We start from the raw sequence: 20,045 nt of genomic DNA on the forward strand, positions 1-20,045 counted from the left end.
CAGGTAAGTTTGGTCTGTGTCAGCAGTGGGTCCCCTGGGTCTCCTACCATAGCGTCCCATGTCATTTAGATGGTGACAGTGCGAACTGACACTGTTGCACCCTGTGCCTGCAGGTCAGCTTGAATTTTTCAGGAAGTTGATCAAGGTTCTTTATCCACCATTCAGACAATCTGTCATCTATTCTTCTCTTTCGTCCATGTCCAGGGAGATTAGCTACAGCGCCATGGGCTGTAAACTTCCTGACAATGTTGTTCACAGTGGACAAAGGAACAGCCAGATCTCTGGAGATGGACTTGGAGCCTTGAGACTGTCCAGGCTTTTCAACTATTGTGCTTCTCAAATCCTCAGACAGTTCTTTGCTGTTCTTTCTTTTCTCCATGCTCAGTGTGGTCCACACGACACGAAAGTCAAGTCAACTTTTCTCCATTTTAACTGGTTCCCAGTGTGATTTTTACAGTGCCTTGCGAAAGTATTCGGCCCCCTTGAACTTCGCGACCTTTTGCCACATTTCAGGCTTCAAACATAAAGATATAAAACTGTAATTTTTTGTGAAGAATCAACAACAAGTGGGACACAATCATGAAGTGGAACAAAATTTATTGGATATTTCAAACTTTTTTAACAAATAAAAAACTGAAAAATTGGGCGTGCAAAATTATTCAGCCCCTTTACTTTCAGTGCAGCAAACTCTCTCCAGAAGTTCAGTGAGGATCTCTGAATGATCCAATGTTGACCTAAATGACTAATGATGATAAACAGAATCCACCTGTGTGTAATCAAGTCGCCGTATAAATGCACCTGCACTGTGAGAGTCTCAGAGGTCCGTTTAAAGCGCAGAGAGCATCATGAAGAACAAAGAACACACCAGGCAGGTCCCAGGCAGGTCCGAGATACTGTTGTGCAGAAGTTTAAAGCCGGATTTGGATACAAAAAGATTTCCCAAGCTGTAAACATCCCAAGGAGCACTGTGCAAGCGATAACATTGAAATGGAAGGAGTATCAGACCACTGCAAATCTACCAAGACCTGACCGTCCCTCTAAACTTTCAGCTCATACAAAGAGAAGACTGATCAGAGATGCAGCCAAGAGGCCCATGATCACTCGGGATTAACTGCAGAGATCTACAGCTGAGGTGGGAGACTCTGTCCATAGGACAACAATCAGTCGTATACTGCACAAAGCTGGCCTTTATGGAAGAGTGGCAAGAAGAAAGCCATTTCTTAAAGATATCCATAAAAAGTGTCATTTAAAGTTTGCCACAAGCCACCTGGGAGACACACCAAACATGTGGAAGAAGGTGCTCTGGTCAGATGAAACCAAAATCGAACTTTTTGGCAACAATGCAAAACGTTATGTTTGGCGTAAAAGCAACACAGCTCATCACCCTGAACACACCATCCCCACTGTCAAACATGGTGGTGGCAGCATCATGGTTTGGGCCTGCTTTTCTTCAGCAGGGACAGGGAAGATGGTCAAAATTGATGGGAAGATGGATGGAGCCAAATACAGGACCATTCTGGAAGGAAACCTGATGGAGTCTGCAAAAGACCTGAGACTGGGACGGAGATTTGTCTTCCAACAAGACAATGATCCAAAACATAAAGCAAAATCTACAATGGAATAAGGGGGCTGAATAATTTTGCACGCCCAATTTTTCAGTTTTTTATTTGTTAAAAAAGTTTGAAATATCCAATAAATTTCGTTCCACTTTATGATTGTGTCCCACTTGTTGTTGATTCTTCACAAAAAATTACAGTTTTATATCTTTATGTTTGAAGCCTGAAATGTGACAAAAGGTCGCGAAGTTCAAGGGGGCCGAATACTTTCGCAAGGCACTGTATATCACCAGCACCTGTTGGTTGCTACAGGTGAGTTTCATTACAAGCTAAAGGAGCATCACCTGCTTGAAATACAACTATTTCTGATGGTTTTGAAAAGGTGATAATGACTCTGTACAGTCCATGTTTGGAGTTCTGTGTGGAATGGACCAGATTTGGCTTTTTTCTGCTTTTTTGTGTTGTTGCAATGCAAACAAAAGAAATAAACATGAGAATGCCAAAAAATTTGTGTCTACAACAATTTTCCAGGAGAAGTTGTGTGTTATCTGACAGAAATGCAGGGGAGTCAATGTTTTTGTTCATGATTGTCTGTTGCTCCATAACCTCTATGTATTGTTCAGCATTAATGGAGCCATCAATAGAAGTGGAAGTTAGCTTTGCCAAGAGCACTGACACAACCCCAAACCATGACAGGCCCTGGCTTTTGGGTTTGTTGCTAGTAACAATCTGGATGATCCTTTTCTTCTTTGGTCCGGAGCACATGGCATCCATTCCTACCAAAAAAAACACCTGAAATACTGATTCGTCTGACCACAGTGCACATTTCAACGTTTCGGCCTTTCCTGGATGCAAATGATGATTGCAATCACCTGTTGAGATCACGTGTTTCAAATGGAGTCATCATTTCATTTTATTGCCTCATTACTCACTCTAAAATGCAACTGTCACAACTTCTTTTGGAATGTGTTGCAGGCATTTGAATTGAACTGTTTATTTTGAACAAAGAATAAAATGGATGCGGCATCACAGAAAATATGCTTCTGTATTGTTTTCAGTGTAATGCAGGACACAGATGATTCACAAATCACTGTTTTCAGTTTTTTTTTATTTTACATACCATCCCAGTTTTGTCTGATTTTGGGTTGTACCACGGGTTTAACACTGGACTCGTCATATTCACAACTAGATTTGGGAACATGATTCCACCAAGATTACCATTACTGAACTGATCTGCAAAACAGTATTACTGTCAATGACGTTTTTCTGATTTGGGGATGTATTTGTCACACAACTATGTGTTCAACCATCAGTTGAAGAGGAAGAATTTAAAGGAACATTTCTCCTACATTCAATCGAGGGCTTACTCGTTTTGGGTAGTACAATTTAGACCATGAAAACAGTTATATAATCTCTTCTGGGCAAATCTGAGAAAACAAAACTTTGCAGAATTGCAGAAATATTAAGTGAAGAGTTTTACTTTAGTCTCAGCAGTATTTTCTGGCAGGCTAGTGGATATTATTTTTCTTTATTTCTCCTGTGAGTTAATCATATGATTCTGCCTTTCATCAGAATTGAAAGCCTACTGGAATACAGTGACAAAGCACATCATGGTTTGCTGAGAAAAGTAGGATTAGCACAGTACAGTTGCATAATCCAACTGTGTAATGGGATTGGGGAATTCATGTTTTGATAGAGCACTGAACATTTAAGACTCTCTTTGCATTTCTGCATTCCCCCTTCAAAAATATTTTTCTTAGAAATGACATGTTTCTGTTTCTCAATTTTAAAAGCTTCCTGGAGTTGTCTTATGACTTGTATTTATGCTTAAGTGTGCTTTTGTCTTCTTCAGTACCTTTTTGTGGACACCACCAACAACTACCTGTGGAACACCTTTGACTTCTGTAAGAGTGTCCAGGGCTTCTCCCTGCCCTTCAGACCAACAGACCTGCTGCTCCACAGCAGAAGATCCGACCTTGTGCTTGGCTATGACAGCTCTCACCCAAACAAACAGGTAAAGACTAGTTCTACAGCTGCAACTTTACCTTCTTGGAGAGTAGCCTAATCTGATCCATGAGAGTGACACAGGTGCATTCAGTATAAATTTGGTTTGTATCTTTTTATTTGACAACTCGAAATGCAGGAGAGCCACCCTACCTTCTTTGCTTTTGAGTCACTTTTTCTAGATAGAGATGTTTTCTTCCAAGTGTTGCGTTATCAGACTTTCTGTTTTACCCAAAATATTCAATCCAGATATTTCTGCTGCAATTGTAACCATACATAACAATTATGTATGTCAGAATAAGTTTATTCTTATTCATATTCTTGTTTGCAGTGACCTCATGTTCTTATGATTTTGACTAGTAGGAAAAGATGTATTCTGGCTCTTCTTCTGCAGCTATTACTTTTCTCCACTCTTGTCTTATTTATTAATACACATGCAGTACATGGTAGCAAAGAGAAGTAACTGTTGGTTGGTTAAGTTTTTGCATGCAAGCATTTTAGTTTCCTTCACAGCATTGCCAAATGGCTCTCGTCATTGTATGTCTAAGCAAAAGCGAAGGCATGAGTTTGACCTACATTTTTACAGTGCACTATCTCCCTCTTCTTCCTCTTTTCTTCCCCTCCTCTTCCTCTTCCTCTCTCTTCTTACACCGCACCTCTCCCCTCCTGCCTCTGTAGCTGTGGAAATCAGACGACTTTGGGGAGACATGGGTATTGATCCAAGAACACGTGAAGACCTACTTTTGGTAAGATGACCACTGTCTCAGCTCACGACAAGTACACCGTGCACTGAAGGGTGTATACTGTAAGAGAGAAATGTTCTGCATTCTGCTGCATTTGATGGTGTATGCAAAAAGCATTAACTAGAAACTTCAAGAAAATAGTCAGGTCGGTATGACCAGAAAATGCATTTCACTTGAGCTTGTAAGTGGAAACACTTGGGAAAATAATGTCCACATAGGTTTTAGGAGGTAACTGTGAGAAATGATTGTTGCACAGTGACAACATGATGTTAAGAGCAGGTAGTGAGCTGGTAGCAATATGTGTGGAGCACAATTACTATAATTTACCAGCTGATCATCCAAAATGTCTCAAATACCTTTTACACCAATCCATTAGATTTTTAAAAACTAAATAAAGGAATGTCAAATTTCAGGCAATTATAAGCTACAGTTCAAACATTATAGTTTTCAGATAGTCTAAAAAGACAAAGAGATTAATGGTTTATATTAAAAGTCCAAGAAACCAGACTGTTCTGACTATGGCCTGGGACAAATGATCAGTCATAAAATATTGTTCAGGGCATAGTTGTTTGCTTTGATTTTCCAGTACTCATTTTTTCTGATAATTTAATATTTTTCTACTGCAGTGTTTAATGTACTGTCAGCTATGAATTCAAATGTACCATCAATAAATTAGATGTGTGTTTTGTCTGCCCATTTTGACTAAACAGATCTAAAGTCATATATATAGTACTTTAGGTCCCCAAAGCAATAAGGCTTCTTTCACTACAGAAAGTTTCTGGCCCATAACCAAACCTGAACCCCTTGTTTCAGGTTTACTTTTTGTTTCCACTGTTCTTGGCCTGCTTTTCAGGCAACGTCAGAGAACTGTATCTCTGCACCCTGCAGGAGGTGGTACTAAATCAAATTCCAGATACCTGCAGGGGTGGTGGGTGGGTACTAGTAGGGCATTTGCTTATTGGTCAAGCAAACAGGTGCATGGTGTGTGAGCCTTGACTGACACTAGCTCTTTTCCTTTTACGTATCTGGGATCCATTTCTGCTGGACTGTCCTGTATTTCTCCAACTGAGGCCCTAAGGTATACTTATGAATGTATATGCAATAAATGCCTGCAATAGTTTACTCCCAATAAAATGAAATGGTTTATTTAATTAGAGAGTGAGAGACACAGGGAGACTCACAGGGAGCTGTATTTTACCAGCCCCCAAGAGGTAGCAATAAATCAAGACAGGGAGCCATCTCCATTCAGGAGAACCAAGTCTTTGCTGCAGACTTATTATTGTACCTCCAGTACATTGTCTGATAAAGTGAACAAAAGTAGAGATTAATGACAGCATCTGTGCTGCGAGATTGGCTATACTGACATTCAACAAATGTTATTTATATGGTGGCACATGTTCTGTAGTCTCAAACCTGTGGTTTGTTTGACACATGAGAGCATGATTTAGAAAGTATTTTGTATTAGGATTATGGCCCTTTGACCCGTTTTTATAAACACGAGTGTATTTTAAGCATATTTGTATATTTGTGATGTTTTTGTCACAAGAAGTTGTTTAGATTTCTCTATGTCCAGATTCACCTCTGTCCTCTAGCAGCCTCTTTCAGAAGTCATTAACATAAATTATAAAATATAATTCATGAGTAACTACTCTAGTTGGCTGGAAGTTATGACCCGTGTTCACCTCCAACCAATCAGAGTAGGTCCTAATGAATAATACAGGTACAATTAAAGACAAAATGAAGGCAGCCAAGCACAGAACCTTGAGGTGCCCTGTTGACAGCAGTAAGCCAGTTTGAACCAAGTGCATTAACGTTTACACATTGAGTTCTTCCTGACAAATAATTAGAAAACAAGCCTACTGCCTTGTTAGACAGCTTTGTTATTCAACTTTTGCTTTAACAGAGCATGATCCACAGTATCAGAGGCTTTAGACAAGTCAATAAATAGTGTTTCTCTGTATAAATGCTTTCATCTGGTTACTCACAGTTGTTTCCAGAATATTAACTGGCACAGGCAGGCTGGCAGTAGACCTATACCTACTGAAGAGGAACATCTCCACCTTTAAATGGTGGCATTACAAAGGCTGATTTCCACATCTTTGGAATGTTATTTATAACAAAGCTAAGAAAATATATATGAGAGGAAAAGCAACAAGTTCTGCAGCAGTAACTTTAAAAAAATACAGCTCTAACTTGTCTGGACCACCAGGTTTCCTCCTATCTAACTATAATAAGGATTCATGTGTGTCAAAGATAGAAAAGAACTTAAATTGAATAACCAATGACACCAGACACATTTGCATTGAGGTAGCTAATGTCAGAGTCAAGAAGAAGCAATAAAATGTTCCTTGAAACAATTCAACATACTGAGCTTATCAGACACTGCAGCTGAGTCCTTTATGAATCAGGGAGGCAGATCATCATTATTTTTGTGAGCAGATAAGGATTCAGTTGCTCTCGAGAACTTTCTGGGATCATCAAGGCTATCAGCGGTGATATAAGGATGGATTATTTGGATGGATTATTATGGATTTTGCAATCCTAATATTAGCTGTACAGCGATTTCTCAGTTGCCTAAAATGATGTCACTCTGACTTGGAGCCTGTCCTTCCGGGTTGTAGTTGGATTGGCACTAGGCCAGTTCAGGAGAGGCAGACATTCAGGAAAGTGGATGCATATCATTAATATGCTCAATAGTTTTTCTTTAAGAATCAGGTGATTACAATTGTAAACAATGACAGAAAACATGCTCCTGTTGATGGGTCTTGTAGACAGACATTCTGCCCTTGAAAACTGCGGACAGACCTTATACTGGCATGGATTAAATAGTAGTTGTATTTGTAATTCACCCCTTCTCTGGCAGAACAGAAGTTGAGTAGAGACAAATTTGCTTAGCTTTGGCAGTAGAGAAGTGTTGGTCCACACAATATTTGATCCTAGTAATAACTCAGTTCCTCCTCTGTTTATATTTCATTGGTGCATTACTGTGAAAATAAATGCCAGTGGCTATCATCATCAACCAGTGCAGCCCTGGAGTGATACGTTACATCCACCTTTGCATGTCACACTTTGCATTAGCAAAAGCCAACAATGTAGATGGTATTGTGTAAGTTGGTTTGAAAAAAACCCTATGTACTGTAACGGGATGATCCATGGGTGTGTTAACCTGTCACTTAGACAATGGGCCCAGTTTGGTTTTATTTGGTTGACAAACAACTGACAAGCCCACAGTGTAAAGCAAAGCAAAATCTTACAGCACAAGTTGCAATTTTTTCCCCAAATATTTTGTTTTTATTGAGAGCATATGACAAAAGTGTGTAATCAGACTCCCAATGTAATGTAATTGCTTGGATTTAAACACTGCTGGCAAGAAACAGAACTTGTGATTAGCATTAACATTTGTACACAACAGCTTTGAGTCAGAGCCATGTCTTAAGCACATCCCTACTCTGTTACTTTGCCATTATTGTTTTGAAAGCAATAATGTTACTGGTATGCTTTGTATTTCCAGCTTATGTGTTATACAGTATGTATGGTTATGTATCACACTTGACGCCACACCTCTGATACTGGGAGGCCAGTATCTGTGTAAAAAGAAAGTGGGCAGCATTATTTTGACTTTTTTAGTTCAGTGTAAATAGGGAAATTTGCAGTAAAGAAGGACCAGCTTAACACCAATATAGCTGAGTCTCTGTCTTTGGTTGGCACTAGTTCTTTGCGGGCAGCTTAACCGTCTTGTCAGGGGCCTGTGTCCTGCTCTGGCTATGTTATGCTACATCTTGTCAGGCAAATGGCCCATTGACTGACAAAGGAACAATGAACACTGTATAATCTAAAAGAAAAGGAAAAGAGAAAATGTTTATTAGGAAAATATAAATAAAGTATTTATAAATATTGAAATATATACAGTTTAGATGTGGCTTTCTAGATAAATATATACAAAAGTATATTTATAAGGTATTGCACAGGGTTGTCATTCTGTCATACAGTCATGGGTTAAGTGTTCATCAGAGTGATGGCCTGGGGAAGAAACAAAGAAACTGTCCTTGTGTCTGGTTGGCGCACAGTGACCTGTAGTGCCATCTAGAGGGGAGGAATTCAAACAGGTTGTGTCCAAGATGTGAGGGGTCTGCAGAAATCTTCTCTGACCTCCTTTTGACCCGTGAGGTGTACAGGTCCTCCATGGAGGGCAGGCTCACACCAATGACCTTTTCTGCAGTCCTGACTGTCTGCTGAAGTCTGTACTCTCGGATGAGACAGATGCCCGTTGTGTCATCTGCGAACTGTAGGAGTTTAACAGAGGGGTCCTCTGAGGTACAGTCATTTGTGTAGAGGGAAAAGAGCAGTGGGGAGAGCACACATCCCTGGGGGATGCTGGATGTGATTTTGCCTGGCAAAGCCTCACCTGCTGCTTCCTGTCTGTCAGAAAGCTAGCTATCCACTGATACATGGGAGCAGGTACAATGAGCCAGGTCAGAGTGGAGGATGTCCGGGGTGATGGTGTTGAACACCAAGCTGAAGTCCACAAAGAGGACCCGTGCATAGGACCCTGGGGAGTCAAGGTGTTGTAGAATGTAAAGCAGTGCCTTTTTGACTGCAACATCTACTAACCTGTTTTCCCAGTAGGCAGACTGCAGGGGGTCTACAATGCCCTTCACATGGGCCAACACTAGTTTTTCAATGTGCTTCAAAACTACAGATGTCAAGGCAACAGGTCTGTAGTCATTCAGTCCACTGATGGAGGGTTTCTTGGAAACTGGGATGATGGTGGAGCATTTGAAGCAGGAGGGGACTTCACCTAGCTCCAGTGACCTGATCAGCACAAGCTTTCAGGCCGGAGGGGGTCACATGTTCTAGGCCTGGGGCCTTTCTGATTTTTGTAAAAAAGACAACAGACATCCGCTTCACAGATATTCATAGGTGGGGGGTTGGGGGAAGCGAGGTTATCATGGGGGGAGCAGCTACTGGGTCTGAGGTGAGGCTGATCAGAGGGGAGTTCCGCTTCTCAAACCTACAGTAAAGCACATTCAGGTTATCTGCCAATTGATGGCCTTCCACAGCAGGGGGTTTGGTTTCCTGTAACTAGTGATGTTTTTGATGCCATGACATATCCCCTTTTTTGCCAAAACATCTAATCACTCTGACATGTGCTAGTTGATAAATGAATGTTTATCTCCCACTTCCCATCTCTGCCTCCCCTCCTGTCCAAGTAGTTGTAAGAATTGCCTTTAGAAAGATAACATGGAGCTGCAGGTTGCTATTGTTACTGCTCCTCAGTGAAGCTAAATTACTTTTCTATTGGTGAATGAGCTTCTATCACTGATAACAAGATAACACACACTGTGTACCTGTACCCATTGGCTTAGGTTATGTTCATGTAATGTGCAGTTGAAGGGCACCGATACAGTGGAACACAGCTCCAGGAAGCAGTTTTCTGTATGCGAGTGCTGATATTTGATAGCCAGTACTTAGAAAACAAACCATAACATAATGTACAGTATACAGGACTGGAACTCATTTTCAGATACCTAGCTGTGTTTGTAATTGGTATCAAAAACAGACCTTTTTTTTGAGCAAATAAAACAAATTTTAAATCAGAGCAAACACTCTAAACATTGAAATGTCTTAGATGTTAATTGTTTGCATACAGGGCTTAATTTGGGCCTGGAGCCCACCGGAGCTCATCTCCACCTCTTGACATCCAAACGGCAGCCTGTTGGAGCTCAACTCAGTCTCCTTCAGCATCACAGTGTTGGCATCTCTCACACGTCTGGTTTGAAATACCACTTTTCAGACACTATCTCATGCTGACACCATAAATGTAAAATATCACTCCTTTTCTTTGATTTTATTAAATCTCTGTTGCCATCAATCAGCAATCAGTACACATCTCCATGTTGAGAGAGAGAGAGAGAGCTTTTCTGCACAGCAAACCAGTCAGCAGCTGCACACACATTCAGTTTCTACAGTGAAGCTAAGAGGCTGTGTTCAGGAGGGGTGCAGCACAATTAAAGCTGTTGTTACATTTTTATTTTCAGCAGAAGTCCAAATATTGTTTCCTCTGGAGAATCACAGTACCTTTTCCAGCTTGTTAAGTGGTTTACTACTGGGAGTTTTCCATTTTTGCTGTTTAGATGAAATAATAGCTGCAGTTTGACTCATGTATGGAACTTATCTTATCACTGAAGTAAATAAAATAAATGGCAACACATAGTAGAGGCTAATAATGAAAATACAGTTTATTATGCTCAGTCTGTATCTTACTGTACATAGTTTAGTTGCCTTAGTGCAAATATCTCTATTTCGATAGATAATCTACAGACTGGTAACAAATGAAAGGACAACTGAGATCATAAAGTGTCTCTGTGAGGTGCTGGGCCGCTACGTGCCACCAGAACAGCTTCACTGCTCCTCAGCATTGCCTCTACAAGTGTGTGAACACTACTGGAGGGATGAACACCATTCTTCTACAGATGTTCCCTCATTGGTGGTGCAGACAATATCTAATAGGGCTTTCAGATAGGATGTGGTATGCGCTGCGCTCACTGTGGGGGTCGGAGGCAGCACAGGGGGGAGGAGGGTGCACACGTGCAAATCCTGCACATGTTGGGCACCAGTTGCTAGGTGACCAAAAAGCTTTCCAGGAGGTTATTAGCAGATATTAACTAGTTTTTTAGGCAGCAGACTTGGATGCACTAGGTATCTATTTACATGTCAGCTAAAAGCTCTGGCTTTAGTTGTATTGATGAGGAGGAGGAGACGAGTTGCAGCAAAGAAGAAGAGGGTGTGGGGCTGCCAGAGTCAGCTTCTTCTCTGTTTTCTTTGTGGTCTGTCAGGTTCTCTGCAATTGCACACATCAAGGTGTCTTCACAGAGCGCTGCGCCCAAGTTGAACTTCAGCATAGAATGCAGGGACGGCACACACAAGCTTGTCACTCTGATTTTTCTTTTTACTCAGATTAAAGCAATTTCAGTTACACAGAGCCATTTGCTGTCCACTCGTGTCTTTGATAGACTAAATATAGTTACTTTGTTTTTCTGCCTTTAGTTTGAATATAGACTTGATAATAATTGGTCTTTTTGGCAGTTTAGTAGCAACAAATCTACTACGTAATACCCTTAATGAAGCTCAACTGTACTCACTTAACCATATATTTAATTAAGTCATCCAAAGTTAATAGATTTCCAGAGTAAATAACTATTGGCTTTTACCAGCCAACCAGTCAAATCTGATAAAGTCTGTTAAGGCTTACAGAACTGCAGTGGTAAACCAGCCAAGAGAAACTGTAAAATGTCTGAGGATAAAGGCAGCACAAATAAGGATTGATCTTAAACCCCTCCCCTGCTGTGGCTCCATCCAGTTTGGGTCTTATCCTATTTGTTCTGACTTAAGGCGTTGAAAGCCAAAAAGACTTGAGCCTGACCCCACCCAGCCAGCTCTTAATCCTCTGATCTCACTGCAAGACTGCATTCTGTGTATACAATTTTTTTTTCTTCATGCAGATCACAGACGGTGGCCCAAACTCTCCACAGTGATTTTAAATGCACTGAGAGAAAATAAAAGTGGAGAAATGGGGTAATGGGAAATGGCTGATGAGAAAATATGAGAAAGGAAAGACCGTCATTCCCACAGCAGAAAGGCTTGTTGTTGCATAAAACAGACAAGTGGACCTGTTAACTGTCACTTTTTATTCAGAGTTGGAATTACCTGTCAGATGAGGGGAAGCTGGTAATGATTTGTTGAGATTTGCAAATCATTGGGTATTAGCACAACAGACTGAGACTGGTAACTTTGATTTATTCTGTGCACTGTTGCCCTATGAGTAGACATTTCAGGGAAGCCCTAGCTGAATGATGAACAGGGCTGGCAGACAGTCAGAGACTGTTAAAACAGTGGAGAAAGTGTTTAAAAGGGGTAGAGATTAATTCAAAGGAAGGGACAGTGACAGACTGCAAATAGCCCTCCATGCACTCTCAGCCCAGACAGTGTCCATCAGTTGAACATAGACCCTTGAAAGAATTCCACACAGGCAGAGCCAAGCCCAGACACTGCTCTCTCTGTCTAGCTCTTGAGCCTCCAGAGGACAACACACTGATTTGGAAAGCAGACGATAAGATGCAGTGCACCTCCTTCATTCATTCTGGCTGCCTCTCAGGTCCACAGTGTCTGAGTACACTTGCTGTACTCTTGTGGCCACAAATAGTTTGTCAAGTTTTGTTTTTCAAAGTTAGTCTGATAGTCTGTTTTTCTGCTGATGTCTGTTTTCTTGAAATTTGTCCATTTCTATAGCAATGACAGGGATTGTTTGTCAGAGTGAAAAGCCTCTGAAACACTTCAGTGAAGACCACAACAATTCAGTTATTTGGTGGTGTAGCAGCTTCTGAAGGCAGACGTCAGTACATGGTTTTCAGACTGTCCCTTCTAAAGATACAGTATTCAGAAAGGTTCTCCAAGTTGGAACAGTTTCTTACATGCAACATGTTAAAGAACACACTGGACAGCAGGATGTGCTGGATACCATTCTATGACAAACCAGATGTTCTTGCAGGACAAACACACTAACAAAAGGGCTTTTCCATTATAGCAACCTACCAAAACATGTTGAGAAGAGTACCACCCGTCACAGATTCAGCATTTGGTTCCACTGTGGTGTACCCATCATGGAGGTGCCTTCTGGGGGCTAAATTTGAGCACTCTTCAGGAGGTAGTCACTGACTGTGTATAAAAAGTGGACAAACCCACCGTGACATCACCCATTGGTTTTCTGAATAGCGGTTTTGAAGTGCAAGTCTGGCCATCGCCGTATTGATAGTGCGTCACTCAGCCTGCTATGTCTAATCCAAAAATGGACAAAGAGGCGGAGTATGAGTGGAGGTGGGGCAGGTTGAATGGGCAGAATGAAGCTAGCCACCAGTGGAAGGACCCTCCCGCCTGCCACTCAAAGCAGCCATTCCCTTAATTATGCACAACTTTTAGTCTCAATATAATTTAAACAGGTGAGTTATAAAAAGAATTCACACCCTGTACAGTTGTCATGGAAGGCCATTTGAGAAACTGCAGGTTTTGACACTTCTGCACTGGCTTCATTTTCAGTCATGGAGGTTGCCGCTTGGTGCGTGCGCTCAGAGCAGTTGTCTGTGATTGGTTAAATATCTGCTCTTCACACCTCAGTCTTTAGTATTACAAACATAGTATTGTACTGTAGTGGTTTGGAGGTAAAACAAGGATTTCATGTGTTGGTTTGGAGACAAAACAGGGACTTCATTGAATGTACCTTGGGCAAAGTGGTGAAGAGGTCACATTTCTGCAAGTCTCTGCTCTTCTTATGCAACAGCTGTTTTATAAACTGCTCATACAGTCTCTGTTACTGGCTGATTGTTGCACTGTGGAGTGATCCTTTATGTAATCTTTGCGACTGTGGTTCAGTGGGTAGAGCGGTCATCTCCAAGCTGGAGGGTTGGAGGTTCAAATCACGGTGCCTGCAGTCCACATGCTGAAGTGTCCTTGGGCAAGACACTGAACCCCCAAGTTGCCCCCGATGGTTAGAGCCGTTGTTGCCGCAGATGGCTACCTCAGTTCTGTACCAGAAACAAATTCCTTGTGTGTAACATACTTGGCCAATGAAGGTAATTATCCTTATTATTTCTCTCTCTGCTCAGCTGACTGTACGTCTGAGCCATATTTTCTTTGCTATTTGAAATATTGCATATGCTAAATAAGCTCTAATATGGTCAATACTTACAACCAAGTGAAATGCTTAATATGCAGCCATTATGTATTTATTTTTAGTTTTAACTGAGCTAGAAGCAATGCTGGTCATTCTGTCAACAAAATGCCAGGAGAATATAATTATTGCACCAGTTAGAGTAATTAAAAGAAATTAGACCTCCTTTCCACTGTTTTCTCCTTAATACACCCCTGATTCTTCCGAGCCATGGTCTTAGTAGCTTCAATAACTTCAATAGCTTAGAACTGTTTGACTTTGGCTCTAAATGTGCACAGAAAACACTATTTACTATCCAAATAATAATAAAGGTGCACAGTTTCGGTACTATCTCTGCATAGTTGCCTTTAACCATTCTACAAGCATCTGCACTTTACTCTAGTTTGTAACTTTACTGCTCAGGCTCTATACATAAGCTATGTGCACATACATATCATGCCATCTGTCTTGACCTTTGTGCCTAGTCAATTGGCTTTTTGTGCCTTCTGAAAATGTATGAAATCTAAGGCTTGGCCTTCAGATTATGAAGTTTATGGCTTGGCTTTATTCTTCTTTTTTAAGTATTGGTTCTGGTACTGTTTAGGCACTGGCACTGTTTTAAAAGTAGTTTTTTAGCACTGGTATTAGAAAAAATCTGAAATGATACCCAACCCTGTGCAGGAGAAACTGGGATGTAACTCAGACCCTGAACCTTCAGGCTGTGAGGTGGCAGTGCCCTGAGCCAACCTGTGACTCTCGGCAAATATCAATAACTATGAGACTTTGAAGCCAGACATCTGGGCCAAATCTGACTTTTAGCCCTGCTAGTGAGAGTGTGGAGCTCCATAGATGGCAGTGTGTCGGTTTGTCGCTTTAGGCCAGGTTAAACACTTTGACACAGAACAGGTCAAAGGCACAGAACAGCCTCAGAAAACTCATTGCTGGACTTTTTAACTCTTAGCAGACATTTAGAGAGAAGGAGCCATTGCATTAAAATGCACAGGAGACTGTGTTGGTAGGAGCCCGAGGGTGAGGTAAACAGTAGCCACGATCAGTGGATTCCAGGTTCAGATTCAGGTTTATTACCACTTCCAACACAGAACAGACCTAAGAATGAGTGAAATACTAAATGGCTGGGAAAAAAATAAAGCAGTTGTAGACTAAAAATAAATAAGGACAAACCTCACACAGTTATAAGGGTCACTGTGAGTGCTTCTAAATTAGCAGCAACAACTGGATGTAAACTGTGTCCAGTGTGTTTTCCCCTCTTTTAACAAACTTGACATGCTGATGGAATTCCAGCACTTCCTGATGATATAGTAGGTGTGAGTGCTTTGGGGCAGCACTCATTCACTTTTATTTAACCTTCTCTGTTGAAGCATAATCTGCTTCACAAAAGAGGAATGGCTTGTAATAGAGATGTCCCATGTCGATCCTGAAGATCAGGGCCATCTGGGAGTATTTAATGGATTGGTATCAGCTAAAAATTGAACATCTAAATATGATCCTCTGCTGTTTTGTCCATCCCAACCTGCTAGGATTGTAGTGCTGCTCTTCTTAATGACAGTCTATAGTGCAAGCATTCCACTGCATATGCAAGTGAACATTGATCTGTGTGAATGTGAAAAATTACTTGGTTGCACCGTTGACTGACTGTTCCGACACCAGCACTGGCAAAGCTGGTGTCAGAACTCCAAAGGTAACAACTCTATCTCCCTTGTCTCATTAACGAAGAGCAATGTGTAAAACAGCTAATATGTAGTCAAAATGACAAACATCTCTGCGGCATGGTCATATTGGCTGTGGCTCATTAATGATAATTAAGTGCCACGTTACTTTGATATGTCATACATACAGTATTTCATCAGTATCAGATTGGAGGTACACAATGTTAAAAGATGTTTTTGGATTGAGACCAGGGTAAAAATAACTCAATGGGGACATTCCTTGGTCAGATTAGATCAATATTTAGTATATTCATTGATATATATGTAATTATAATATTTCAAGTGTATGCAAAATTACATGAGCTGTTGAATGATAAAATTAATATACTTCACGTGTCAAGCAAAAATGTCAGCCAGTTTTTAATTACACTTTTCTTAGAGTCACACTAGACAGAGACAGTATGGAAATACTGTCCAGCTGTAACCTCAAAACAAAGACATCAAATGAAGATGAATAACAATATCTATCATGAATTGAGAAAGCTGCAGAGAGATGTTTTGGCAAAACGTGCAAGAAAAACTATAGTTATGTTTTTGATGCATATAACTGTCTGAACATGTATGCTACTTCAAAAGGAACTAACAAAATGCATTTCCATCCCCTGCAATCTTTCCTCTGTCCCCTCCTTCCCTCCCTCTTGCTCCTGCTCTCTTCTCCCCCATCCTAGGGGTGTAGAGCCCTATGACCCCCCCACCACAGTGCTGGTCCAGAGACATAAGCCCCAGGGAGTCTCCACTATTATCAGCAGCATTGACTTCTTCCAGAGTGAACAGAATCGCAGAGTGATCCTCGAGCAGGTGGACAGCTTCCAGCTTCAGGACAAGTACATGTTTGCCACCACCACCCAGGTAAGAGAGAAGAGTTAGGAAATAAGTGAAGGAAATGCTGGTAGTTTAATGTCAGACACTGTGCAGACTCTAACTGCCTCCCTCATTTTATTTTAATTAAAGCTAGCAGAGTGATATGTCAAAGAGAATATTTTGTCTGGCTTAGCATCATGGCTGGAAGTAGGGGCGCATTCTTAGCCCAGCCTATTAAATGTTTTATTTTATGCTGCTGAAGTCATTTTTAAAATTATCAGTATGAATTATGCACCTGCTGAAAGGTTTGGCCCAAACTGATAATTTCCTTTTCTGTAAGGTTATTATTAAATAGATTTGTGAAAAGAAATTAGTGAATAATCAGCTTCTTAATACATGTTTATAACATGACGTTATAGAACACATGTTTATAGTGTGTGTGTTGTTTTTTTCACTTTTACTTTGTTTAGTCACCACTGATTTCCTGTAGAGTTACAGAGTTCTCTGTAGTTTTCCTGTGGTTAGATAAATATGATCACCCACTTAAAAGTTTTTATTTCAACTGTAACAAGTAGACAGGCATGTAATGTGGCATCTGAAACAGCCATTTCCTGCTGTTCCTGCTGTGCACCTGCATACATTTTTAAAAACTTCCCTTCTATTACAGCAAAATTTGGGAGATGGCGATGTGAAGTGCTGCGTGTTTATCACTGGTAGTCTCCCATGTTTGTGTAGTAGAAGCCTCAGTTAGGCAGCAAATAGACAGCAGAGCAGATCGTGAATATGATTTGGATCTCACCTCCTCCCTTGTTTCACAGGCAGCCTCAGACAGATTTGCTTTTCTCAGCATCACATGTCAGCTTTGGTGTGGGCTGATGGCAGCCTGTAGCTACAGTGTTGACTGTATAATGAGGTCAGCTGTAAAGGAGCTGATCTGATAATTGTTATTGTATGCTTGATCATTCTAAGTAAATGCATATACAGTAGCTGTACTTCAAATCAACAAGGAAGTGATGGAATTGCATGAGCTATGACTGCCTACATGCTTCCACATCATGAATTTCAGTTCTACTCAAATTACTTCATGATTCAGCTAAAGACTGTTATTTCTCTTCTTTATAATTCTCAGTAGAATACTACACTCAGTATGCAGTAATGTGAATGAGTAGGTTTATTATAGCGTTGTTGTATCATATGTTGTAGCAAGTTAACGGTCGACTGGCTGACAGCTAACACTAGTGGATAGTAAATAATAGTCAATTTCAGTTACACTTTCAGTGCATCAGGTCAGTATCATAATCACTCTGGGCCTCAGACCTGTGGAACATTCAGTGCTGAGTTTGTACAACAGCAGCCAGCAGGAAAATAGTGACTGAAAGAGGTCAGTGCTGTTTCATATCCTCAGCTTAAATTGTCAGAAGTGACTTACTAGCAGTGTGTAATTACTGTAATACACTATTAAACAACTACCTAGTAGTCAGATAAATACAGATGAGGTTAAGTGATGATAATGTCATCCAAACTGTATGCAGGTTGTGAGAAAAACATCAGCTCATAGTTTGACGAATTATCCTCACTCAGCCCATGTTTCTTCAGTTTTCAGCCATGTCTCATGGTCTTCGTCAGCCGTTTTAGTTGTCTTGTGGGGAAAAAAGGTTCTATTGTTGTACACTGTCTACACACAAGACAAAACGTTTTGGTCGTGAGCCGTGGTCAGGTCTCAAATTGACAATTTGAAACAACTAATCAGAAGGAGGGACCAAACCTCAAAATATCCAAACCTAATCTCCAGGATCTGAGATGATTACTACGTCAGTTGGCAACTGTAGAATACAATAGAAATAGAAAAAGATTAGCTTGGCATCCCTCATAACTCCAAATAGTCTGTCATTTTTTCAGAATAATAAAACCAAAGAGTCTCTTCCTAAAAACGAGAGAATAGTTCATGAATGCGCACACCTCCTGCTGCCGGTGTTGTCACAAGTGAACACGAATTAATTGACCGTATTTTCTGCACCATAAGGCGCACCGGATTATAAGGCGCAGTCTCAATTATGGGGTCTAGTTCTGTACTTAACCCATACATAAAGCGCACCGTATTATAAGGCGCATGCTAAAACATAACGGAAGCAAAACAGTGAGTTTAGTTGAACTTTATTCTACTATTTAACAATACACTCACATTATTTTTTAATCAATCTTCTCCCACAAATCCACTTCCGAACCATAGATTCATTGATTTTGAATTCTTTCGCAGCTGCTCTATTCCCATTTACAACCGCATAACTGATAGCCTGTAGTTTGAATTGTGCCGCGTAAGCATGTCTCTTCACTGGTGCCATTTTCGGGGGTCCTTAGACCGGTCCCTGTGTCAGCGGGAAATGGTCCGACAGTCAATCAAGCGGAGCGCTTACCAAAGTCGCACAACAACATTTTTACAGATTTTGGAACTCAGTGCACACATAAGGCGCACCGGATTATCAGGCGCACGGCCGATTTTTGAGAAAATTTAAGGCTCTTAGGTGCGCCTTATAGTGCGGAAAATACAGTACCATAAATAGGTAAACAATGGTATATGTACCAATGAAAAGAGATGTGTAACACTCTAAACAAAGTGGGTAACTGAGAAACCCCATATTTTAACTGGCATAATGCAGACATAGTAACCTCTCCAGCCTCACAGCAATTCTCTTTAATGTTACAGAAACAAGTCATTAACAGGCATGCAGCGAGTTTTTTAAACTTACCGTTAAGTCCCACCGAGTAGTAGAAACATCACTCCCTTTCAAGTAGCTCCAAGGTCGGTAAATCCAACCGCTGTTTGCTGCGTCTCCCCCACACGACCACATACAGTCCCAAAGTAGTGAAATTAATTCCAACAGGTAGCGTAGCACTGGCAATAACATCACGGGCCGTTAATCCACTGGTTAACCAGCAACACATCACATGTGGCAGACACACTGGCCTCAAGCAGTCAAAACAAACAGGTACTGTGCTCTGGGGGAATCCAGTGTTGATGGGCTGATCACTAACCACCCTTGGGACTTCACCGGCCGGCTGCTTACAGGTTAGACCTGGTCAGGTAAAACAGCGAGTCATTGTGCAGGAACATTCCTGGACATGCAGTAACCTCAGGCCCTGTATTTTCTCCACATCCTCTGGTCACAGTGTAGCAGCAGGAGGTAAAACAGGTCCACAAAAACGGGCGCAGTCAAAAAAAATTCCACTTTTACAATGTCAGCAGTGGATGTCCTTTTATTTATTTATTTTTTTAATAAGCTTTATTGAAAACATACATAACTAGCAAGGCAATGTAACATTTTGCCAATATGGTGGGGGCAGCGGTGGATGTCAGGCAAGCTCACATGAACGCACAAGGGACTGGATTTTATGCCCATTCAAGCAAATCCTTAAACTATCACGTAATATTTTATTTTGTTAGAAAAAAAAGTCTCAAGACGTGTATAAACCACGGTGCTTCTGTATAGAAGTACTAGAACATGTGTACACC

General features: G+C 40.9%; 1 protein-coding gene across 1 annotated transcript in view; it reads left to right on the top strand.

The window, feature by feature from the left end:
• Positions 1–20,045, top strand: part of sorl1 (sortilin-related receptor, L(DLR class) A repeats containing) — a 108,361-nt gene that overhangs the window by 21,183 nt on the left and 67,133 nt on the right. Inside the window, exons 4-6 of the mRNA XM_020619076.1 lie at positions 3,409–3,570; positions 4,239–4,306; positions 16,402–16,582. Of these exons, the coding sequence (XP_020474732.1) occupies positions 3,409–3,570; positions 4,239–4,306; positions 16,402–16,582 (411 nt within the window). The remainder of the gene's footprint in view (positions 1–3,408; positions 3,571–4,238; positions 4,307–16,401; positions 16,583–20,045) is intronic.

This window comes from Monopterus albus, unplaced genomic scaffold (assembly GCF_001952655.1).
Source record: "Monopterus albus unplaced genomic scaffold, M_albus_1.0 scaffold214.1, whole genome shotgun sequence".
In the NCBI taxonomy this organism is placed as follows: Eukaryota; Metazoa; Chordata; class Actinopteri; order Synbranchiformes; family Synbranchidae; genus Monopterus; species Monopterus albus.